Genomic DNA, 25,530 nt, shown 5'->3' with positions numbered 1-25,530 from the left:
CCAAGGAGGTAACAAGAGCTGGGATGCATCTCACATCATGTTAACAATCTCAAAGGTCTAGCACATAAGATATGAAATTTTCATGACATTTCTAGATATGAAATAAGATATTTTAGGCAGAAAAGCTTTAAAAATATTTTTATTTTGCCCCTGAAATCACTTTTACAGAATGCAGAGAGACAGAGCAGCAAAGAACTGCTGCACAACTCTACTTGGGTTGCACACTTTTAAAAAGCCTTCGGGTGTTGTCATAGAATTAAGCAACCCCCCAGGGTGTGCAATATGTCACTCATCCACTTTTGATTGAGTTTCTCAGTACTGCATATAAATCACAGTGATTTCTTTCATATGCTGTTTTGTTTTTTTCAGTGCTATGTTTTCTTTCATGCAATTGTTTTTAGTATTTAAAGGAATGGTTTAAATGTATTTGCATCTATTGCTCACTATTAATGGAATAAAGATTCATATATTTCTCTTTAGGTATTACCTCATCTGTTACAAAACAAATGATGATCCTCCAGTCAGCCCGGAAACCTGTGCTGCCATCTTGGAAAAAGCGCACCTTGACAACTGGGTTCTTGGAAAAACTAAAGTAATTTTTTAATATAATGTATCTGCATTATTGCAGTATGTCATTGTTAACTTATTAAGCAATTTGTTTTCTCATCCATTTGGTTGGGGTGGCTCTTGGTCTCTACTGGTTTAAAAAGCCCACCCTTTTTAAAAAGCCCACCCTTTCCGTTCCCTGATATCTGACTGAAATCCTGACCCTGTAAAGTGTTAAAATTCTGATCAGCTTTAGTGAGGCTACAGTGCAAAGCAGTATGTGACAACAACACTGATTGCATTTTCTTTCAAAAAATGTGGTGTTAAGGATCCCAGTGAGCTTAGTCCAAGTGTTCTTAAGGAAAAGAAGTTATACTTCTTCCCTGGAGCAATCAGACTCACAAAGGGAGAGGAAAAGGTTTTGGTTTTCCAGCCAGAGGCCTCTGTGGCAGACTTTCCTGAGCACTGGGGGAAGAGGTAGCAGGATGATCCCATATATGTGAAGAGAGGAGAAGGCTTTATTATAGGAGAAACACATGTCTGTTCCCATACTCTTGCTTTTGGTTTTAGCTTACTAGTCTTCCCAGTGTGCCAGAGAGGGACACACACCCACCGTCAGTCGACAGATCTCAGGAGGTCTGCCAGAAAAAAGAAGCATCAGACAAGTACTGCACCAATTCTCTCTATTTGCTAATGTAACAGAAGTGCCCAGGAAGGATATGGATAGAGAGAGAGGTGGATCCTAAACTATTTGAAATCACCTCAGTGTAGAAGAAACAATTGTTCTTCTTCTGAGATATCTTCCTGGATAGGTGGGACAGAAGCCATGAAGTTACCTCATCCTCAACCTTGATTTCCCTCTACTGTCTTAGTGAGTCTAATGGACAACATGCAGCCAAAGGAAGCATATCTTGAGATGTGAAATCTATAGCTTACGTGTACTTCAATTAGGGTTAACCTGTATCTGTACCAACAAGTGATCAAAGATCGGGGGAATTCTGCAAAATAAGCATAATTATTGTCTTAATTGCACAAGCTCTTTCTACACATTTCATTTCATCCTAATATACACCAGGAATGTGTATCCTTTGTGCTGGACTAGTTTTTCAGGGGTTATATGAGCTTCGTGCTTGATGAAAGCAATTTAGTAAATAAACAATGCCTTAGATTTAATTGGAAAGCAGAGAGATTGAAGGTTCCAGATTTGGATCACGTTTATGTAACATACATCAGATTTGTGAGATTAGCAAAACTGTCAGCCTCATAGTTTTGAAAACAGATTTATAATTACAGACTGAAGTTTTGCACTGGGACTTTAAAACATCTTCCCATGAAAGCATGAATAAGCAGGGACTGACAAAAGATATTGAAGGGGAGAGTAAGGTAAACTAATACCCCAAACAATCAAAATGCTATCTTTAACAAGAATGATCCTTTAGATACTACAGCTAAAGAGTCTGTTCATCATTTGAAACCAAATTGTAACTCCTGTTGATGTTAAATGGATTGAGTGAATACAGGGTCTGGGAGGATAACTAAAACTTTTGCTTATCTGCCTACTTTTTTTAAGGTATTCCTCAAGTACTATCATGTGGAGCAGCTAAATTTAATGCGGAAGGAGACAGTTGACATGATAATTTTGATTCAAGCTTGTGTCAGAGGGTGGCTGGGTTCAAGGAGATACAAAAAGATAAAGGAACAAAGGGAACAAAGTGCTATTAAAATACAGTCAGGTAATAGCTTTAAAACATTTAACATTTTGCTTAAGCTAGTGCATGTGTACAGCTGACAGATGAATGTGCATGCTGGATAGGGATTTTGCTGTTTTCCTGCTGTTATATTTGACAAAATATCTTATACTTGGTGATATCTGTTCTTACGAAGAAAAATTTCTTTTAACCAGGTTATGACAATCTCTTTACTGAAGTTACATTTATCAATGTTACATTTAAAAGGCAATTTTAACAATGGGAGGACATGATTGCACAGATGATACTGTTATTAGTAATATTCTAGCATGTTCTGACAAGGTTGTATAATATAATAATGAAAATAAAATGTATTAACCGACTAGATAATAAGACCAATTACACTGTTGATGAAGACATCAACTGAAATTTTTAATACGTTTCAAACATCATCTTATTTTACGTTCTGATTCTCTTGTGTTTTGTATTCATTTCATTCATAATAACTTTACTCACCAGAAAATATAGTTTTTATGTAGATTTACTGCCTGTGCTTGTTTGCCATTTTTTTTGAAAGATAAAGCCTGCAAAATATTTATGACTATTTTAATGAAGGTCTGTAATTCCTTCCAAACTTTTTTAATTCTTACAGCCTTTGGTGTACCTAATGGATTATTTAATTTTTGACATCTCTTTTCAGCTTACAGGGGTTTTGTTGCTCGTAAAGAATACACAAATGCAAAACGTAATAAAAAAGTGGAAGAATATATTACTAGACTTCAAGCAAGTAAGAATTGTTTGCTTTCATGGCTTTTAATGTGCTATCTATACAAAATATGTTGATCCAGATTCTTTGCTGTTACTTAGCTACACTGGTTGACTGTGCTCATTTACACATATAATTAATCTATTATGTATATACAGTGGTTGAAATGGGTCAGTGTATTCTGTTAACTGTACCTCAAAGTGGCTTAGAGACACTTTCTACAGCTGTGAAGTGGGCTGGTTAAATGCCATAGCAAGCCTTTTGACTCCTAGTCTGGTATGTCTAAGTATTACAGCTGGTATTGTTGAAGCCCCATGTAACACTATCTGCATATAATGTGTGTGTGTGTGCTGGTTTTTATTAGGAATATTTTTTGTTACATCAGTAGTAGCTATGTTTGAGAAGACTACAACCTGTAATTTCACCCATGTTTTGGATTCTTTTTTGCCATTGCTCAATCCAACCTAGCAAAATATTCCTTCTCTTCTGCAGCAATAATCACCTTGGGCCCAGATGTATGCTGTGTGACGTCCCTTTTTCCTCCCTATATTTCTGTCTCCCCCATCCCTGCAGAGATGTCCCTGAGCCAGATGTAGTCAAGGCAGCTCTGAAATCAGCAGCAGTACAACTACAGAGGCACAGGTCTAAAAACAGCTGGCACAAATCTGCACAGCACTTTCAGTAATTACAAAGGCGGCAACCCCAAATATAAGCTAGTGCTGCTGGTACCCAGCCTATCTAGAGTTAAACTACCTCAGATATGCCTTCAGGAGTATATACTGACACCTGTGCTGGTTTTAATCACTGTCAGATGCATCTGTTAATTGCACTAAACCAAGTCGGTTGGTACAGAAGAGCACTTCACTGCAGTTGGTAGAACTTCATCAGTGTAGAAAACAATCTAAAACCAGATTAAAATCCAGTGATGTGCCAAAAATAATTACACATCTGAAAGTTTTCAATTATATTAGGATATTTAGCAAATGCAAAAGTATGAATTTACCACTTTGCTCTGTTTGTTGTTCTCCCCAATGTTTCTTCTTGTCCACCTTCTCTGTCCTGCGTGCAGTTTCATTTAAACTTTTTTCAGTGCACAAGAAACAAGAACAAAATGAAAGTCCATTTTTACTTAGCTCTCTCAGGTTTTTTTCCCCCCATTTATCTCGAAAGAAATACAAACCTCTTCCAGATTGAAAACAAAGCTTAGACAGCTACTTCCTCATAACAAAGTTCTCAGGAAACTTCAAAGATGAACCAGTATAAGTCTAAAAAGACCAGACTTAGCTTATACTGGCATGTCCATCGACAATGTAACTTGATTTATTTCAAAATAACTCCTGTTGAGTAGCTTTTGTATGAAAATGGAATGAGGATTGGCTCAGAAGTCCAGGAAACTCTAGAAGAATTCCAAGTGCTTTACAATTTGCACTTTTCTAAGGCCCTGTCAGACTGCAGTAAAAAAACCAATTGTGCCACCTCCCTTTACCCTATATCCAATTATCAAGATGTAATGTATGTCCCTTTTATACAGTGCTTCTCACACTGAACCACTACGTCTAGCAGAGCCCAAGTGGGTTTAAATTATGAGTAGGCAATGTTAAAGCAAATAAAACTTAGCATCAAGTTATATGAATGTGTAGGAATAAACTGCTTATGCTCCTTCCCCGTTCTTAAGTGAGCTTGACCTTTCCCTGTGATGCAGAACACTCTCAGCAGAGTCGGAGTAAGAGCTCCCATATCTACCAGGTCCTCAGGGTATTTAAATCACCTGAATCCTCTATCCCCATAGTCTTGGTACTGCATTTGGAATTAGAGTTCAAAAGAAGTATTTTGACAAAACACTATGTTCTTTTTATTTTGCCAGGGATTAGTGGATTTGTGCGGAATCCCTGGAATTGCAGACTTGTCCAAATCACAGCACTGTGGAGACGGTGCCAATTCCCATTAGGAAATTATTTGCAAGTTCAGGAATTTTTGAAGCAACATTATGAATACAATTCAGTTTCTGATGAAGACACTTCAGTGTAGATGTCTAAAAGTGACCTAGGTGTCTAAACTCCTCTTATAGTCAGCAGAGCCTAGAGTTTGATTCATTTTATTCAAAACCACCAAATGCTCAGCTCATTTGCCCCCATATTGGTATCCAGTGTCATTTGAGATGCCCTAGGTTATCTTGCCTGGCCTCCAGCTTTATTTCATGTGGTATACCCAACTTTCTCCCTCCAGAAAGTCCCGTCCATCTTGTCCTTTCTGCCAGCTCCATGTAGATGCCTTGGCTATCCCGGAGCGCTTCAGATGGCGCTAGATACCTATGTGCCGGCAACTGCATCAAGCCCCTAGTGACTAGTCAGCACCTACATGTCTCAGGGAAGATCCATGTTTGAGTCTTTATTCATCCTGGTTCAGACCAGAAATTTGAACTTGGGTCTCCCACAAAGCACAAGTAGTGAGTAAGTACCCTTGCCACAGTGCATCTGGTTACTGTGGAGCTTAGCACGTCTTTCATGCTGAGCTTTTTCATTTTGAATAATGAGTATTTGCTGCAAAAGGAGCATGAGCTAAGTCTTCTGTAACTGCTGAGCTGTAAAATTTTCAGTTTCGCTCTGGTCTAGTGAATGTCCAGCTAATTCCAAGCCTGTGCCAGAAGACAGCCTGGTAATCTCTATAGCCTAATAATCAGGCATTTCCCAGGGAAATGAAAGACTGAGTCAAATCAATTGCCTCAAACAGGCAAAGCAGGTACATGAAGCTGAGAGCACTGTGTTCTAGGGGCACTTCTATAGCACTATGCTTCTGCTTCATTTTGCATCTTCCTGTATTTTCTTTAGTCTTTAGAGGTTGTTTGTATCCTCGTGTAGACTGGGTACAGCTTTCTGAAATCTCAAAAAAGTTTTGTGAAACAGAATAATTTCAGATGAAACATAATCATAATAACCACCACGGTCCATATTTCCTTATTGGTTTTTGTTTAATGCTATTATCATTTGACTCTCTGAAATGTGTGGGACACCCCATTGCTTGTTCCCTAAGGTTGTTTTATATTACAATTTGTATCAGTTGCCAGAGGATACTTACTCAGGAAGAAGAGAAAAGAACTAACTGAGGCAAGGAACAAAGCAGCCATAACAATTCAGTCTCACTACAGGGGATATAAGGAGAGGAAGATCTTCAAAAGGAGGAGGTAGTGTTATTTTCTGTCTCTTATGTCACTCAAATGTGTCCCTTTTCAGTAACTACACTGCTGAAGAACAGCAATGTAAGCTAAAAGTCAAACAAATTAGCATTATTCTAGATACGTATACAGAGGTAATATGCATTTATGTGGAGGTTTTTAAAGTCAGTAGCCAATTTTCTCATATTTTTAAGCACAGGGAATAAAGGCGTTTTTAGGGGAAAGATCAACAATATTGTGCTTACCTGTAATGTTAATGTAATCTGTAGATGAGTCTCTTTTTGGAACTAGCTCATCATAAAAATTGCTCAGACAAGAGCGAGAAATAGGCATCTGCAAGGAACTGTTCTTCTCATCTTAAGTCACTGTTTGAGATAAGTATAGGCGATGACAGAGGGAACCCAGATGTCTTGCTCAGATCAACCAGCTAGAAGTTAGGTGTGGTGAATCACATTCTAAATATCTCTGCAATATGGTTATATTCCCAATCTCTGAAGTGGAGCTGGACCTATGCGCAGGATCATTCTTTTTGCATTCCTAGTGTGACTTGAGGCAGTTTTCTTTCATGAATACATTTAGGATTGTGTGTATTTATACATATTTGAGGTACTATAAAGTTTCTGCCTTATGTTTTTGTTAACACTTAAATTAATTCTTTACTGTTTTATCAGCCCTCGTGCAGCAGATTGTCCCCCTAGCAATTTTGGTGAAGAGTTTAACAGGGATGTCCCTTGTCACTTGAAGACATTATAATAATCAGAAAGACAGAGACCGGTTTGCTGTCTTTAATTCCAGCTCTATGCACTAAATCTTTCCCACGTTGCAATGTATCAAATTGCCATTTAGTACATAAACACCACCATAGGTAGTTCTAAAGTTGTCACTATCCTTCATCTCCTTCAGCTATAATTTTTGCCCAAAACTCTATTACATTCAGGGAATCACTTAGAAAGAAACAAACTGAAAATGCAGCATCCATTAGCGAAAAGGAGAAGAACAAAGAACTTCAAGATAATGAGGAAAGTCCAACAGGAGTGAAGAGTACCCTTCCTAAAACGGAAGAAGAAGCAGCTGTCATCGTTCAGAGCCATTACAGTGGCTACACAGTCTGTGAAAAAATAAAGGAACAGCACAAAAAAATAGTAGAGGAAGAATTATCTGCTGTGGAGTACCTTGAAGCTCAACTGCAGCCAGCTCAAGATGATACACTGGAAGGAGCAGCAAACGAGGAGACTCAAGATGAAGCTGATGCTGTTACTGACAGCAAGTGCTCTGGGTACAGTGACACAAGGAATTTACAGGAGCAACAGAAAACATCTACTGAAGGAGAGGGAGCTTCTGTGAAGCAGAACTCTGCAGTAGAACATGTTGGTGAAGGTGAAGAACAGGCCTCTTTGGAAGAGCTGTCCAGCAAATCTTCTGTCAAGATCACAGCTGAACCTGGTCCCCAGCAAGAGCAAGATAATCAAGACATGCTCAGTGCATATGGGCAAAATCAAGAATCTGCTGTGGTCCAGCCCAGGGCTGACAGGGATGTGGAAAGAAACTACCTGAAACATGAAGCAGGGATGCCTACAGGATGTAAAGGAGTTACAAGAAAAGAGTCACTAAGAGGCCCATGGAAGCAAGTTGAGGCAGAAAAACAAAGTTCAGAAGACAAAGAGAAGGCAGCAGTGGTTATTCAGAGCAGCTACCGGGGTTACAGAAGGAGGGGACAACTCAGAAAAGAAGGGAAACTACCTTGCAAAAGTCACGAGAAAACTATAAAGGAGCCAGCAGAAGCAGTACATGTTCAAAATAATGCTCCCCAAACAGCAAAAGATAGGGAAAGCACCAGTACGGAGGCTGAAGACTCTAAGACACTGAAGGGAGACTCAGAGAAAGAGGCTTGTGATTTGGCAGCCTTTTCGCGGCAGGTAAGAAGCTTATAAGCTTCATATGTTGAGCATAATACTCTGAGCAATCTCAGTATACTCTGAGCAATGACAGAATGGCAAAGTTATTTTACTGGCTTCAGTGGCACCAAGGTTTTACTCTCTAAACTGAGACTGAGATTTTGTAATGAGTGTTCTGTAAAAATGTGTATTTTGGGCCGCAAGAGAAAATACCATTTTCAGGAAGGAGGGAAAGACAAAGTTGGAGCACTGGCAAAAAGTTATGTTAGTTTCAACCCGGTTTAGGTTAAATGCAGAAGCTTTGCCTTTGTTGAAATGTGCGCTTACCAGGCAAGGCCCTTAATTCAGTAAACTTGTGAAATGTCTATGTAAATGAAACTAAAAGTTGCTGTGTCAATGTCAGGGACTCACACATGTGCAAAGAAGTATGCCTACAGCTGTAGAAGCTATTTTGCATCAGCAAGGCACCATCTGCTCACATATGTGAACCAATATGAAGTAGCTGCAGGACTGGGCTACAGTGTCTTTTTTTTCATTTTTTTTTCTTTTTTTTTAAGGGGGGCGGGGAGGTAAGTGTGGCAGGGGACTACATTGCAGTAGGTGGAGCAATACCTTTTAAATTCATTCTCTAGTCCCTTATTTTACCTTTGATTACCTAGAAACATATATACTTATTTATATAATAATGTAAAATCCTGTGTTATATTTTTCAGATATCAAAATTATCTGAAGACTACTTAGCATTGCAGCAAAAATTGAATGAAATGATATTGTCACATCAGCTGAGACCCGTGATGCTGTCCAAAGATAAGCAAGCTAATGGCCGACTTTCTTCTCACGTTTGTCAGTCAGGTAATGTTGAACCTTACTGTTAGCAGAATTTTCATTTGTAAACAGGACTGTCAAGAAGCAACTCCTAGTCATGTTTTTAAAGGCCAGGGAACTAGTAGATGAGTTAGCTCTGGCTTCTTATATAACTCAGGCTGTTCATTTTTGTACTAAGCGCCGTATCAGTGCATGTCTGCAACATAGTTTCCAGAGAAATATCCAAGCTTGGTTGTGATTTAGGTATTTACCATTTTTCTTGATATTTTGTTTCAGTGCTGCTTAAGGTTGGTAAATGTAACATTGTAAGACCTAGACATAGCATCTCTAGAAATACTCTTATTTGGTAAAAATTCCTCATTGGCTCTTTTTTACTTATATGTTGGTCAACTGTGTGTGCTACTGGTAAGATATGGGACTATGTTTTAAAAACAAAATTATTTTAGGTACTATGTCAAACAATTTACCAAAGCTTGTCACATTTATGCTGAGTAAAGTTTTAGCTATCCACAAATGCAACTGAGGCTATCAAAACTTGTAACTCCTGCCCATGTTGGTGGGTATGTCCTGAAAATTACAAGTAAAGTTTTATTAATAATTGGCATCTGTTTAACTCACACACTTAAAAGGATATTACCTCTGAAAATACACTCCAAAGTTATTTATATTCCGTTAACATGGGCAGTGAGGGTTCCCAAAATGCAAGCACACTTGGAGCAGGTTAGGGGCAGTGGGGAGGAGTACTGTGAAAATAAAGCTGGAAGACATGGGATTCGGAGCATGCAGATCATTAAGACCTGTGCCCCATGGAGAGGTCTACAAAAGCTGGCTGAGCTGCTCAAACTTCTTCAGTTGGAATAGATGTAACAGGGGATTTCCTCAGCCTGTGTCTTGGGCCGCAGATATGGAGGAAGATGAAGGCAAATGCAGCAGATGACTAGGTGGGCAGGGGGGCTTGTGCCAGCCTGTGCCACTGCACTGCCTCTGGGGAAGACCTCTGCTCACCTCTGCACAGCTGGGATCAGATCCAGGACTGTCTCTTGCTGCCCAGAGCTAATTGTACTATTTTCACTATAACATTGTGGATTCAGTTGTCGTGTATGCTGAAACTTCTTTCTGTTACCACGGCTACATTGAAGAGCTCCTAAAAGTACTTCACCCCCACTTTGCAGTCCTCTCAAATGGGCAAGCTGCTAAAATGAGGGTTTGGTGTTTACAAAAGCTAAACCTCTAATTGTAAAATCGCTGCTGGTGGATAATCTCTGTAGTTCAGGCTGTTTCCAAGACCAAAGTCTGCAAAAGAAAACAAATGTGAAATGGAAAACCAAGTGCCACGATCCTTCATTAAAGACGGAGCGATGTTTGTGATTGTCATTAACGGGTTTGTAGTGAGTTCTCTATTAAATATTGCTGATTTTTGACAAGATAAACCTGCGGAATTAAAAATGCGTGCTTTGGAAAATAACTCTTGGTTCCTACACATTTTCCTACAGAAGCTAGAGAAGAGAGGTAGATAAAGGGAAAGGGAATACACAAATCCCTGTTTTATCAGTTAAAGTTCTCATTACTTACACAAGTGGACCAGGTAAAAGTGTATCAGTACATTCATGCCATGCGCAAAATGGAGCAAAGTCTACCCTTCACATTGCTATAAATTTAAGTAGCTCTACAGGAGGCAAAAGCAGGCCACAGTTTGTCACCTCTGCATGCAACCCTGCTTAAAGTGGTGACCAGTCAGCCACTTCACTTCCCTTTATCTCTGAAAATGTCCCACTGCTTTAAACCTCTGTGGTGTCATAATATAGGAGTTTTCCAATGGTAAAGTGTGTGAAAGTGCTGCGTTGTATACTTTTGAACAGCAACATGAAAAATGTCATACATTTCTTTGAACCAAGTCAAAATGCTTTTTAAGACAACACTGAAACAGTTGTTGAGTTGCACAAGAGACCTCATTTTAATAAATAGAAGGAAATAAGATTTTTTTACATGCTACTGTTGTGTGGTCTTAATAAAAGGAGGATTTATTTTCTTTATGTTTTCTCCCGACAAATGTCTGTATGTGTGACATGACAGCACTTAGCTCTTTTGTGCACCAGGCAAATTCTTTAGGGAAATTCTGATGACTTACAAGTCCCCCTTTTTCTCTCCTATGGATGCAAAAATTGAATGTTTGCTATTTTGACAAATTGCCTTTTGCAAAAATGTCAGCAATAGCAATCATAACTTTATAACAGTAGGAAACATGAAAAAGACAGTCCTGAATGCTCATATTCGTATAGATTAAAATATACTTTGTAGTCAAAGCATGCTCATTTCAAGATGGCTTATGCAGAAATTTTGCAAAATTTTTTTTTTCAAAATAACTATGGTGGACACATGCTTTGGTTTTCATTAAATCACTGGAAGTTGTCATGTAGACAAGGTGAGTACAAAGCTCAGAAGAAAGTTACTTTTTTCAAAGGAGAATGCATTTAAAATGAAATAGTGGGTGCTATTTGACTAAGAAGCTATGACTGAACTCATTACAGAGAAATGTGCCACTAAAGCACAGGCCAGCTGAAGTTGTCCTACCTGCTGATATCTGCCCTTAAACATTGTAAAGCATGAGTTGGCCCCTTCTATCTCAAACCAAACTAACCCTTCCACCCTGTTTACTGCTGTCCAGCTAGTCACTCACTGAATGGTCCACTCCACTAAGTCAAACCAGCCCAAAACCAGTCCTCATCCAGTTCTTATTAGAACTCTTGTTCCCAATCTTTCTGTAACCAGCTTGATACAACAGGCTTTACACTTTGAGCTGGGTCTGGCTCCTTGGCCCTTCTTGCCCAGCTGGTCTGAGTTTGGCTGCCGCAGTTTGTGTTTGATATGTTCTGTTATTGACCCAAGTACCTCGTACAACTTGTGTGGCTACTCGTGATACATGAAATGAAGATGACTTTTGCCAGATGTGGAACTTTAAAAAAGCGAGAAGGGAGGCTAGCTGGGCTCTAGTCAAAGACTGTGTTCTGCCACCCTTCCCAGCCACGATGTGAAGTTTCACTCTCTGCAACACAGTTTAACACTGGGCGCCAGGCTCAGCCACTCACCTAGGTTACAGAGGGATGGCAGCAGGGACCCGAGCCCTGATTTCTCACATCCCCACAGCCATATTTATAACTGCTAACCAGTCCACTGAAAGACCTTTCTTGGTGTGGAATGTGAACTTTCTTTTTCTACATTCAAACATAATGACACGACAGGAAAACTGTTTCCTTTCCAGCTGATCAATGCACAGGGTACTGAAGGAACGGAATACACTGCAGTAATTCCCCAGCTTGCCTGTGAGCCAGTTGGAGCCTAAGCATTACAGAGCTCCATCACAAAGCTGTGTTGTCTTAAGTAGATGTTTATTATATTAAGCATGATCTAACTAGATGTAGAGAATACCTGAGTAAAAATATGCCTGTGTTCAGTTCATTTAGGTTGTACTGTCTACAACACAGGAATTACCAGCATTCTGGATATCATACTTTCTTCCTGTATGCAATATAGTAGGATAACTACATAAAACAAAGACTTGAGGTAATGTACTGCAGACTGTCATGCTAAAGTGACGCAGGTAGATGTGGTGAGTGATCCACTGTTTATTAAACAGGGAGGAGTCCTCCTGTCTTCTTGCCTACATTATATGTTACAGTACAATTATATACACACATTCACAGAAGGATATGCTTTTACTGCAGGTTTCCCTCTAGGGCTACCTTTGCTGTCCTACCCTTATGAAGGCAATGATTGTTGAGCTTTAGATGTTCTTTATATCATGTAGTATTTACCTATTTGTAATTACTTTGGTCATTTACATTTATTTACACATCTTCCTCAGCTTCACTAGTTTTATATGTCATTTTACAGTTATAACACGTGAATTGTATTTTATAGCTGTATGCTATGATAGGAATAGTTGTCTGCCTTCATCTGTGGGTAGGTGGCCATTGTTCATTTTGAGAAGTTACCGGCCCCTCTGATAAAATATTCTATTACATTGCTACCCACAGAAGGGGAGGAACTGTGGGGCAACTGGATGGTGTACTGTTACAAATGTTCAGATTTTCAAAACTGCTTAATAAAAATGCAAAGCCTGCAGTTTAAAGAACATATGAGCAAAAAGGTTAAATGAGTCTTAAGTCCACAGGGTTAAGTTGTTCTTAAGTGAATTTCTTCGTATTTATAAAAATGCATAAAGCAAGCTGCACAAGGTTCCTGGAATAAACAGTATTTCCTGTGGCTTAAATTTATGAGTAGGTTATATTTGCTTGCTAAATGCTTTCAGATAAACATAATGGCTGCATCCCAGGACTGCACCTTTGGACTCCTAGTGAGCCTTGGGTTACTGCGGTGTCAGAATAGATGCACAAAGGCCACTGTCAAGTTTTTTGAGGTCAGAGCCTGAAGTGAGGGGAATTTGATCATTATGGGAGCAATATTTTTTTTTCTCCAGATGAATCATGGCACCCATCCTTGGAAGTATTAAATGACATTCAAGTATGAAATCTCAGGAAGAGAATTTTCTATATTTAGAATGAAATTCACATGGCACAAGGAACTCTGGTGCAGCGGAGGACCTTTTCAAGTACATGAAGCAGTGAGACAGGCAGGATTTTCATCCAGGATTCCTCCTGCTGTAGGCAGCTGCAGCACTATTAACGGAGGTTTCATGGGCAGCCTTTGCAAGGAAAAGGGAGCCCGTGTAGCAGTGCGTGAGCAGAGCAGTATTCGCTGGCTGGTCTTTCTTCTTTGCAAGTGAGTGGCCAGCCAGGGAGCACTGAGGCGTGGGACTGGAGAAAAGCAGGGTAGTCAAGTGCTTCTGCTGTCTGGTCACTCTCAGCTACTGGAGTGGCCCTTTGGACACCATGCAGCCAGGATGTACAAGATCTGTGTTGGGAGTTAGATCAATGGCAGACCATAAGATTTGGGAGGTCATGGAAGTGGAGTACAGCCATTTGCCTTAAACAACCCTTCTTAAACAGCAATAAGTCCAGGTCACCATACTTTCAGAAATGAGAGTATTAGTGTCAGCCAGAGACTGAAACTGCTTCCCTCAGTGGGGCTAGCAGGAGTTAGGCACAAGAGATGAAACACTCTCAACTCCTGCTGGATACAGTCGGAAAGTTCTTGGTCTCTTGCAGTTCCTAGTTCTAGGTCTGTGCCAGAATAATCCCTGTGTCTTTTCCAGATTGCTAAGAATTTGCACCCATCAAGCACAATTTCCAAATCGGGCTATGGTAAACATCCCATGAATAAACAATGTCTAAAAATTACTGACCAGAATGTTAAAGAACAGTGTTTTTCTATGTGCAAATCCCAAACTTGAGTAATTACATCCTCATACTGTTTACAGTTAGGACAGTAAAAAGGTATGCTCATAAGTGTTGTAAGCAGTAATAGCTGTTCACGTCTCATTACCAAGTCCTGGAATTCCGCTTGCTATATCTGCATTTTTCTGATTACTTCCAAGCCCCTCTACAAAACCCATACAATTACTGCTCTTAGTCTTGTTTTAATTCCTGCTTTATTCTGAGCCTGGCTTTGTATTTCCTGTCCCTGTAAGATGTGGAACAGCGCTGAATCAAACATGTAACATTTCTCTTAAATGACCTGAAGATGGGTTTATCTGTTTCTCTAGGTGGCCTAATAAATAGAGACCTTTCATCACTTAGATGCTTATCACAGCTGTAACCACACTATTTCTCCAGTCTTCAGTATAAGATCTGTTGTAAGTCATACATTAATTTACATTAGCATCCATGGATGTTGATTCCTTGAGATTGTTGTCTTCCAAGCTTATCGTTGCATGTCAGAATGTGCAGACACAGTTCAGCCTAAAGGGCTGTTGATACTGACTCATCTTTATTCAAGCATTTCTTGCTCATACTCAAATGTTTCAAATATGTGCAACTCTCCACAGTTTCTGTAGTTTGTGGTGGTGTTCAGGATACACATACATTAAATGAGCTGGTCCTAAATTTCATTGGCGAGTGAGCTTAACTTTTATTAAACTTTCCATCATGGCTTGATCAAATGTATGCTTTGACAGTCTGCTTTAGGTTTGGGCAGGAGAGGGATTTAACTTCCTGGGCATGGGTTGCAGCATGGCTGACATTAGCTGTTGAGGTTCAGAAGCATCCATGTCACGAGAGCAAAACCTCTTTCTTATGACTAATTGAGTACTGGCTGCGTGCACTTAAGCAGTTTGAGGAAAATCCTTCTCCCTTTCAACTTGTTCAGCTTGCCTTCCTGTTGGTAAAACCTTTATAAAGGAACGACTATGTAGCATCAAATGGTTTTGTTTCTAATTTCTCGTACGCATTTGCTTCTAAGGCATGTGAATGTGTCGCAGCACTGACAGCACCTGTTCATGTAGATATAACTGCAGGAGATGGGCTGGCTGCCGAGCCAGCAGTCTCAGCACAGTCCTTCAGCCCAGCTCCTTAGCTGTGCTAATGACTAACTGGGACATAACCTTAAGCAAGTCTCGGTGTGTCTTGCTTTGTGCATCTCATTTACCTTGCTAGTAGGATAGGGATGATAGCACCAACCTGACATTTCCAAAGTGCTTTGACAGCTACTGTTGTGAATGGTTTTCATATCAATGTTGTAATGTATGTCTTTAAACGTTTGTTAGATAGAAAGCATCAGTTTTCCTTTTTCATATAAAGGACATGGCCAGGTCTTGCTAGAGATACTTGGTCTTAAGGAAAAATAGGCTATAAGATATTTTACTATGGAGAGACTGGGCTTCAATAAAAACCTTTCTTTATAATGGACTCTAGAAGCAACATAATTGATCTATTAATAAGTGAATGATTTTACTCCTTCTTTCTGCTTCATTGCCTACTGCAGAAAGGTATAGGCCATCTGGAAAACAAGTGCATCAAACTCACCATTTATCAGGTTTGGGTATTTAATTTGCCTTCCACCTTTAACTCTACTAAGTAAATGATTTCTGGAATTATCAGAAACTAATAAAAAGCAAATTTTACTTTGTGCAGTGAATTAACCAATACAAGCAATGACCACATCAGCTGAACTTCAGCAGCAATGAACACACAAATCTAAGTGCAGAAGGAAATCACAGGTTCACTTTCTGGTGAAACAAAGAAAGCTAAACCCATCAAACTATTTTTTATTTACTGTGTAATTTGGAGACAAAACTCAGAATCGCATTTTCAGCCTTCTATGTAATTTTAAAAAGGAACAATGGAGGTCCAAGCTTAGAAGGCTGCCTGCCCCAACATGGTATTTCTGTCCCCTCAATTCTTTTGCATAACTCATACATATGTACAACACACTAGCCAAGATGAAATGCTATTTTTTACTGAAACCCTTATCATTGTCAAAATGATGGGTTTTGAATGTAAGAGGAGTCTTCTTTGCATAGCACATACACAAGAAGTATACAAGTAATTTCAGTTGGAATAATTGTAATCTAGAATACGATAATGCTTTATGTGTTTGACAGTGATAAATAACATAACAGCATACATAGTGATGAATTCTTAGGGGACAATAAAAAATCTTTAGGTATTATGAGAGCCTTTTCCTTGGGATTTTCCTAAAGCCCTCAATTTGGCTTAATTTTCTTTTTCCAGATTTTCATGCAGTCATGATCTTTGACACCATTTTTGAAAATGTCCTGCAGACAAAAGGGTTAGGTGTTTCTATTCAACTACAATGAATTTTAAGGGGTTTTTTTTAAGGTATTGTTTCCAGTTTAGGCTCCTGTTGTGTTTAAAAATAAGACAGGGAAGATATGTCTCAACTCTCTCACAAATGGAAACTCAGATAACTCCAGGTGGCCCATCTGAAATGCAGCAGGGTAACAACAGCCTACATAAGAGCACAGTCGGGCCTGCTATACCTATTCAAATCAAAGACTGCAATTTATATTTAATACAAGTTACTGAAATGAATTTATTGCATCTGAATTTCATTGTTTAACATAAATTATCTGTACTCCGGCTTAGAAAAACACCATTGTTCTCTTAAGTGCAAAATGTTAAAAGATACTTGTTCATTCATTACGTGAGAAGCAGTCTGCATTTCAGATAAGAAACTAAAACAATAAATGTAATCATTATCCAACTACAGTTTAAATTAACATTATTTGTTCTGGCTCCTCTGCATATCCATGACCTTTACAAGCCTTATTTATCACACATAACAAAAAACTTACACAGCTAATTTTGCAGGAGTCAACACTGATGTATTACAGATCGTTTCTCATTTTAAATGATTGTGCTACCTCCTTAATTAAAAAGATGTCTGATGTACATGGGAGAGGTTTTATTTTTATCGTAAAAGGGTTTCTGATGGTCATTAGAGAACAAAATACATTCTTCCGTCTAAGACTCAATCACATGTAGTTAGCACCTCTGGGTTATGGAGTTAAAGTCGCTTCATTTGAAAGAGGATTAGATCAGCAGAACACACTTCAGTAATTCATTGGGAGCTAGATCCTTATTCCACCCTCATGCTATATTAATTTATGAGTAAGGAGATTTTTTTCTCATGGACTGTCCTCTGAATACTTCTGTGATGGGACAAGGACAATATAAAACCTCACTGGATAATGCAATATACCTGGACACATGGTTCACCATGCCTAGACCATCACCCTGAATGTATTCCTATGACCTATCTCTATCGTCGGTGTTCTGCTGCTGTGCAACCCCCTCCTCCTTCATCATGAAGGAATTGCTGTAGCCCCCATTTACTTTTCTTACAGCTGAAGCCAAATGTAAAGTGTTCATGCTCACCATGCTGTACATTTGTGGTCCCTCAGCCCCCCAGAGTCAGTTCTGTGGTTTCCGAGAATAAGGCATTAGAAACTCTGAATTCTATGTTGGCTCTATGACAAACAGCCTATGAACCCTTAGCAGCCCTGTATCTTAGCACTGTCAGAATTGCATACAGATTTTTAACAAGCAAATATCCAAGACATTTTTCTATTTCCCCATGTGCCAGCCAATGTAACCCACAAGTCAGTGTCTAACTCTGGGTTTGGAGACTGCCAGGGGACAGTAGTTCCATTTTGTGTTAAAAATGGGGGGAATCTACACCATGATAACATAGAGGACTAAGCTCTGAATCACAGGTCTAACACTAGTTCCTTCATTCAGCACCTTAATGATTGATGTAAGTCTGGAAAAATACAATCCCTGCTGCCCAGGTCCCTCTTACAAGATGGTAGCCTTCCAGTGTTCGTTACCCTTCAGAGCCGTTTTCTGAATGTGGAACATCGGCCCTTTTCAGAAGGAGAAGCCTGTGCCAAGCAGAACGCTGGGCTGTTCCAGCCTGACATTCATTACGTGGCATGTGTCCATGTGGGTAGTCAGGACTCAAATGGATAAACCCATTCTCCTTTCCAGTGTGGAGAGGAAATGCCAAAAACAGTTGCTTTCTTGAGTTAGGGCAAGCAGTAAAAGTGGCTATGTGGATTTTTTTGCTCTCTTTGGTGAAATTCTCTCCTGTTTTTGTAAAAGCCTCCCATACCATGAAGAAATAATCATTTCTATCTCCTGCTTTTTCACAGTTGCGGCCAAAGTAGAAGACTCTCGCCCAATGCAGAGACCCCCAAGGCGACCGCGGAAGCCCAAGACATTAAATAATCCAGAAGACTCCACCTACTACACTCTAATACATGTGAGTTTAGCAAGCTCTTGTGGGCTAAAACTGCCAGATAATTCCCACTAAACTTTCTATCTAATTGCCCAAATCCCTATATTCCTTTCTAATGCAGCGTAAAAGCTGTGCCCTGCTGAAAGGAGGCACAAACTAGACTTCAAACTTTCAAACTAGACTTGAAATTGAGGTTCAGAGTTACCCTGACTGGGGCCCTAGGTCAGGCCAATTCTTACTTTTGTACCTAAACATATGTACATTCATTACATGCATAAGCAGCATTTGCACTTTCAATACCCAAATTAAATGCCCAGTCTCTGTAGTTTCTTTGTAAGTTATGGGAGAGAAGCAGGTTCGTTCAGAGAGCTATTTTGAGCATCTAAATTACTGCTTGATCTTGCAGAGAGCACAAATATTAAAATAGGCTGTATTAGTATGCACACTGTAACTTCCTTTACCAATGTGTCAGATTGTGATTATGAAGGAATTGGCAAATACAGGCAGCTCAGGAGACTAATGGATTTGAGTGTCTCTATATATAGCCTTTGGTCCAAGTTCAGCCACCAAGGGCTGCTTTCCACTCTTGACTTCAGTGCCCTTAAATATAGAAAAAAAGGCAAGAAAGTAAGCAGAAAGAGAGAAAATGTAAAAGCAGCTCAGAAAGCAGTTCCAACAAAAAAAGCAATTAAACTCATTTGCTCGAGGTGCCTGTATCTTAGTGACCTATTTTAACAGCCGGTGAGAGCCCAGCTAATAAACTAACCGTAGCAATTGCTTCTCCTTTCAACAGAAGGTGTCACCAGGGCCTTTAGGGAGAGTTGTGTCTGGCATACCAAAAAAGACAAATACGGTTATGTTTTATTATGGCGGCTTTGAAATAACACAGCTTTGGAACAGTGATATTCTGAAAAGAAACTGTATTCTTAAAAATAAATTGGCATGTAAGAATAAGATTTGCTTTGTGAAAGCAAGTTTGGTGAGATAAAGAACTGAAATGAAAGACATGCCACTGAATTCTGTATTAGGAAATTTCTGAGGAGAAGGTTAATTCTGAAGTAAATACGTATTTAGAAAGCCAAGGCTATACAGTCAGGAATACAATCTTTTCTGAAAGGTGATTTGTTACATGGCCGGTTCCCTATCAGAAAACAGACATCACATCAGTGCAAACAAAAACTGCAGTAAAGCCATAGAATTTTTACATGAATTTTTAGCAGCTGTTTTTCAAGGTCTCAATCAATATTATTTTCAATTAGTTGTATTTTTCAAGAAGGTGTGAAAAAGAGAAGCCTGTCTTCCTGACATTAAGTTCACTGGTAAGGGAAAGGTTTACCATAAATAGCTACTACACTGAAGCTTAAAAAGGGGACCTACTAGTTCTTAAATTCTTAGACCTTGGGCAAGTCACTGACCTCTAACTTGAAGATAGCCAGCTTTTCCAGATATCGTGAATTTTCTACCTTACTAAAAATCTCTGTGACCTGCAGGTATTCACAGATGATTATCAAGCCCAGATCACCTGAAAGCAAAGGCACACAATATGAGTGCATTTTTTGAAAAATTTCCTCTGTCCTCCGCAAAAACAGATATTTCTCTCACATCATGTTACAGACATTAATTAGACACCTTCCGTTCTCATTCATCTCCTTGCATATCAAATGAGCTAAAGTGGTGCACAGGTATAAATGAAGTCTGACAATAGCCTATTGTTCATACAAGGCACTAAAAGTTTATTTTGGGATTTATTTCTTTAGATAAGCCTATCATTTTGAAATTATGTGTCTTGTGCATTTATCTGCATAAGAAGTGTCTGTCCATCAGGATTTCTCGTTCTCAGTGACTTTACAGTGGTACAATTCACTAAATTCTAGTAAGTTTTCCCTCATTTGGAAGAAACACAATTAAGACCAAAATTAAGACCATCTGCACTTAAAAATACTGCTTTTGAAGTGCGATGCATTAGATGCTGCAACATAGCATTGTTTTGGATGTAGGGACAGAAATCTATAAGAGACAAGAAATTTTTCACATTCCCTATAAATCTCTGTCTTCTGCATTTCTGGAGGTTTTGTATCCTAAAGGTGCTTTTGCCATCTAGTATACTGCTTTTTAAATGCCCATTTTATTCTACTAAAACCTGTGACACACTGCATAGACATTAATGAGAAGAGGATTACGCCTGCTCCCACTGCGATGCCTGTATTCATGGAAATTCTCAGGGCATCACAGTAAATTTGCCTCAGTGAGATAGTGTTGTCAACTTCATTAAAACAACTATAGATATTTGAAAGCTTTACATCTCCTTTTTTGTTCCGTTTGCAATTACTTTAGCTTTTTTTCACAGTATGGCAACTGAAATTTGGGAGTAGCAGTGCTAATCCGATTCTCAGTCTCAAAGATTCTGAAAAGAGATTTTTGTGGGGTGCTTGCTTAGCAAATTAGATTCTCTATATTTTCTTTTAACAAAAAATGTGCAACACTCTCCTACCTAACGTATTGATGAATTGTATCTTTGCATAAGCTTTCCTTTTAGTATTTTTTAACTACTTTGTATTTTCTTAGAAATCAATACAAGATGAAAAACGGAAACCGAGAAAAGAAAGGTAATTTTTTCCATTATCTCACTATTGTCATTTTAGTACTTTAGAAATAGTTCTTAGCTGTACTTCAACCAGAAGAATAAAGCATTAAAAAAAGCATGGTAATTTGGTGATTCATAGGAAGGGCATTGTATACAAAGTTAAAATACGCAATTCTCAACAACAAAAATCCATTACAGCATTCAGTCGTTGAGTTTTACTACAGCATGGCCCTTTACCATGGCAACACAAGCATAATAATAAGTTAAGATAAGGTCCACATCAAAGATAGTTCTGACACAGAAAATAATTGAAGGTGCTTAAAATTCCAGTCAAAGGAAATGAGCAATCAGTTCTTTTTTGTCAGCAAAAATACAAAGACTGTTAAAATTCTCTCATAAAAATATATGACTGTTTGGAAATAGATCATAAAAAATAAAACAATAATTATTAATAACAGGTAAAGAAGAATAGCTCTTGAAATTTCAACCAGAAATCTTTTCTTCACAGTGTAACTAACCTCTTTTGATGGATCTTTGCAGAAATAAAGAAGGCAATAGATATGTTCTGCCCTCTGTATCTTAGATCCTTACGTGTGCTGTAGACCTGGTTCACAGCTCCTGACATACTTCATAGCTTTATTTTATTTGTGTTTCTATACTTAATCTTTTTAGCTGCTCCCCAGTGCCATTGCTATGGTACTATAGCACACGTGCTATGGTAGCCTGGTCATAGATGCAAGATGAACGGGCTCTTAGCACTATCCTCGGCTGAGGTTGCAGAATACAAACTCCGTACCTAAAATATGTATCTTAAAGGAAGTTACATGACATTGTATGCACATAATATGTGCTCACAGCATCTAGCTTCATTCAACCACAGTTTAAATTGCGCTTGATTATGCCACTGCTTAAAGGATTCACTTAATGTCCATGTCCCCCATGTCTAGTCTGTTACAGCTCTTCTGCTGCTGTCATTTGGATCCTGAAAAAATTTCACACCTATTGTTGTCTCCTGTTTAGCCAAAAAAAAAAAAAATCCAAATCTAGTGTTTTCTCTTATTTGGCCTCAGTTAGGTTTCATTTAAATCTTAAATCTAGTTAACCAGTTCTATGACTGCATCTTCTTTCATGTGCCAACTCAGTATTAGTAGAACATAGCAACTGAAATCAATGAGTTATTTCTAGTTTCTACCAATGTGAGAATTGAATTCTGAGCTTCTTTTTTCAGGTTGCTTTTAGGATATTATTCTTCCCCTAGCCATTCTAAACTGGATGTTGGGATTGATTTTTTCTGTACTTATGATACCCTGGATAGCATTCATCTAACAAAATAAGAGACATCTGCATTATTGACACTGATATCTGAACTAGTTGCTTTAGACATTCTTGTACTCAGAGAAAAAAAATAGTCATCTTTAGGAAAATGATCCTCAAAGAGATATCTAAAATAGGTCAGATAGATTAATTATACCATAAAAATGCCTCTCCATTGAGTATAATGGCAAACCCAAACAATTTCAGTCATATAGGTCTGCTTTATGAACATCTGAAAGTATTTAGCATTTCAAAATTCTCAATATCTGCACTGTACAGTAGTCACATTTCAGAGACTGATTTCTTGTGCTTATATATATTTTTCCTTAGATCCTCAACACATAAACACAACTAATAATGATATTTGGTTGCCTTATTTTTGAATGTTGAATATAATATTGAAAAGTGAAACTGTTAACTTAGTGTACTTATTTATTGACAGTCTGAGCAAAGTGCTAGATTTAGATATCTACTACCAAGAAATTTCATCTACTGATTCCACCTCAAAGGACAGCAGTTCTACCACAAGAAAGAAGAGACACCCAGCTGAGCGCAGGACTTCAATTTTAAGAGCTACTGAGCGGTAATTCATACAAAATAATAATAGGAAAAATTAATGTTGTATGTCCTTGTGTGGAGATATTAAAAAGATTCATAAAAAGAAAGATACACTTCAACTTAGACAAAAATCTATTTTTTTTATCCATGGAATCTTGCCAAATTAACTTGTAAAATGTATAGCTGAAAATTTCCCATCTTTATGCACCAGGGACAAATGCTAGTGTGATTGCTGTTCAGCCTGCCTGCTAGTTTTTGGCTTCCCAAGTGCCAGATGAGATGGACAGGCATCCTGCTGTAAATCTCTGATCTAAAATCAGATTGTACTAAAGCAGAACCTAAAAATTGTATTTCTGATCAGTTAGGTTTTAAATAGGGTGGATGTGCGCCAAACTTTCTGCCTGCTTTCTGCAGATGACTTTCACCAGCCTGACTGCCTCCTTTTCTTGCTGTCCTGTAGCAGCGTATGTGTTTACAGCCTGTGGTGGACCCCACCAAGGTGAACAGTCAGGAGGAAAACCCCAAAGGGAGAGTTTGCTCTACCTCCTCTCTTCCCACATAGACTTCACAGAGGGTGGCCTCTGCTGGGCTAAGGAAATTCATGTTCTCACTCCTGCCAATGCACCCACACACAGTGCACGTGCAAACACGTATTTATATATTTTGATATATTTGTATCCTCTTGTGTCTTCACATATGTAAGAAAAACTTGGAAAATATCTAGGTCAAAGGCTTAAGGAAAACACTAAGTCTGGGATGATTGCTGAATTTGAAAAGATATCCATACTAATAGAGAAAATGTTTTAGAAAGTTTTGTGCCCCTTACGTTTTTGGGGTTTTTTTTTTTCCATTTTTCAGGTGGGATCTAAAATAGTTTTAGAAAAGTGTTGTGAAGGCGTGGAATTAAAAATAATATCAGGGAATTATCACAGTGTTTACATCCCTTGGAAAATGTTGTATTTCTAGGGTTGTTAATTACACTACATCTTTCACCCTGAAGTCTGGTTTAGATGAATGAGAATATTGCCACTGAGCTCACTAAAAGGGATTTCTTACCTTTTACTGTGTGCTACTCTGATTGCATCCTAATTAGCTACAGTGAAAAAAATCTGTGTAACTTTGAAATTTATACTGCTACCTCTGAGGGCAGATGAATGCAATTAATAAACACTTCTGCACTTCAGTATCTCTTGAATGGGGTCACTTGGATCTAAGGACAATACAGGCATTTCAATCTACAGAAGTGAATACGGAATATTTTTTATTTGGCAGTTTACCTTTGACGCGGGTGTAGGACCTGTGGTGGGGTACACTTAACGTAGAACACTACAATTTTTTGTAGTTATTTCAGAATAATATACTTTTTAAATAACTGAGTTTTATTTTTAATCTTGCTCCATGGTAACACCTGGTGCCAGGTCACCATTCCAGCCTGTCAGAGGTGGCTTCCAAAAGGCAGCTTGCCATCTGAAAAAGAAAAAAAAAACAAAATGAGACGGACACTTGCAGTGAGCTCCACAGGCAGGTTAAAAACAGAGCAAATAAATTTACGCCAACTGAAAATCTGGTTCAGTAACCACCAGGCAAATGCTACTGCAAAGCACCCCCATGTTCTCAACGTTTTTGTGTCCTTTTATTATGTCCCCTTCGTAGAAGAACATGTTGTTCTTCTGTGTTCACCTGCTCTTAATATATAACATGCTTGTTCCAAGGTGCCTGCTTTATGCAGCACAGGAAGAGGCCTAGCAGTCAGCTGATTTTTTTTCTTTCTCCTTTTATCCCCCCCCCACCCGCGGGTGGAGGTTAAGCAGTCGATTAGGAGCGTTTGCCAAGGTAAATGTTTTGACTTTAATTTCTAAAACACTTCTGTACTTAATCCCTAGGTCGAGGGTTGCAGAAAGCCCCCTGGAAGAGTGTAAAACTGAAGATAATCCCTATGACTACAGACGACTGCTGCGGAAGACCTCACAGCGCCGGCGCCTTATCCAGCAGTTCTAGCTGCTGCTGCTGTTCCTGCTGCCATTTGGCTTTTATTAGCATAATCTTTTTTATCATTTTATACCATGTGCTTCCTTTTTTTTTTTTAAATCTCCAATGTTTCAGGTTTACGTGTGTGTTCGTGTGAATATGAATTGCAGTGGTTTACAGCCCAACACCGTTGCGAAGGGACGCCGTCAGTTGAGTATCATATACTTTAAAAAAAACTAATATAAAAATCAGCTTTCTTTCGGATACCACTGCTACATCTTAAAATTATTAGACATTAAGCAGCTTAAATCTAGTTTACTTCCCTCAATGCATATTTCTTTCTTTTTTGCATTTTATCAGTCTCATCCAATTAAAATAGATCATTTAGTTTATAGTTCCCTAGTTAAGCTTTCAAATTCCCATACGTACCTTCAGACACCCTTAGTTACTGTTTCTAATAAATTGTTTTACAGGAAAAAAAATTTACAAGAACACCATAGGGGAATTTCTGCTCATTTTAGGTTTACTATACCTAAATTTTGTGATGAACTGTATAA

The 25,530-nt window shown here is 38.7% G+C and overlaps 1 protein-coding gene across 2 annotated transcripts in view; it reads left to right on the top strand.

Annotated features, from left to right (window-relative positions):
- Positions 1 to 25,003, top strand: part of MYO3A (myosin IIIA) — a 119,250-nt gene extending 94,247 nt beyond the window's left edge. The window contains exons 26-36 of one of the 2 annotated variants that reach the window (XM_059818685.1): positions 481 to 592; positions 2,117 to 2,279; positions 2,935 to 3,021; positions 6,058 to 6,181; positions 7,110 to 7,245; positions 7,303 to 8,088; positions 8,781 to 8,919; positions 18,464 to 18,573; positions 21,115 to 21,155; positions 22,890 to 23,030; positions 24,889 to 25,003. In XM_059818685.1, coding sequence (XP_059674668.1) covers positions 481 to 592; positions 2,117 to 2,279; positions 2,935 to 3,021; positions 6,058 to 6,181; positions 7,110 to 7,245; positions 7,303 to 8,088; positions 8,781 to 8,919; positions 18,464 to 18,573; positions 21,115 to 21,155; positions 22,890 to 23,030; positions 24,889 to 25,003 — 1,954 coding nt within the window. Of the gene's footprint in view, positions 1 to 480; positions 593 to 2,116; positions 2,280 to 2,934; positions 3,022 to 6,057; positions 6,182 to 7,109; positions 8,089 to 8,780; positions 8,920 to 18,463; positions 18,574 to 21,114; positions 21,156 to 22,889; positions 23,031 to 24,888 lie in introns of both variants that reach the window. The other variant, XM_059818684.1, reaches the window with a different exon arrangement.
- Positions 25,004 to 25,530: the final 527 nt, after the last annotated feature.

The sequence above is a fragment of the Gavia stellata genome, chromosome 6 (genome assembly GCF_030936135.1).
Source record: "Gavia stellata isolate bGavSte3 chromosome 6, bGavSte3.hap2, whole genome shotgun sequence".
Classification (NCBI taxonomy): Eukaryota; Metazoa; Chordata; class Aves; order Gaviiformes; family Gaviidae; genus Gavia; species Gavia stellata.
Note: the sequence above shows the minus strand (reverse complement) of the source record. Positions and strands in the feature narration are given on the sequence as shown.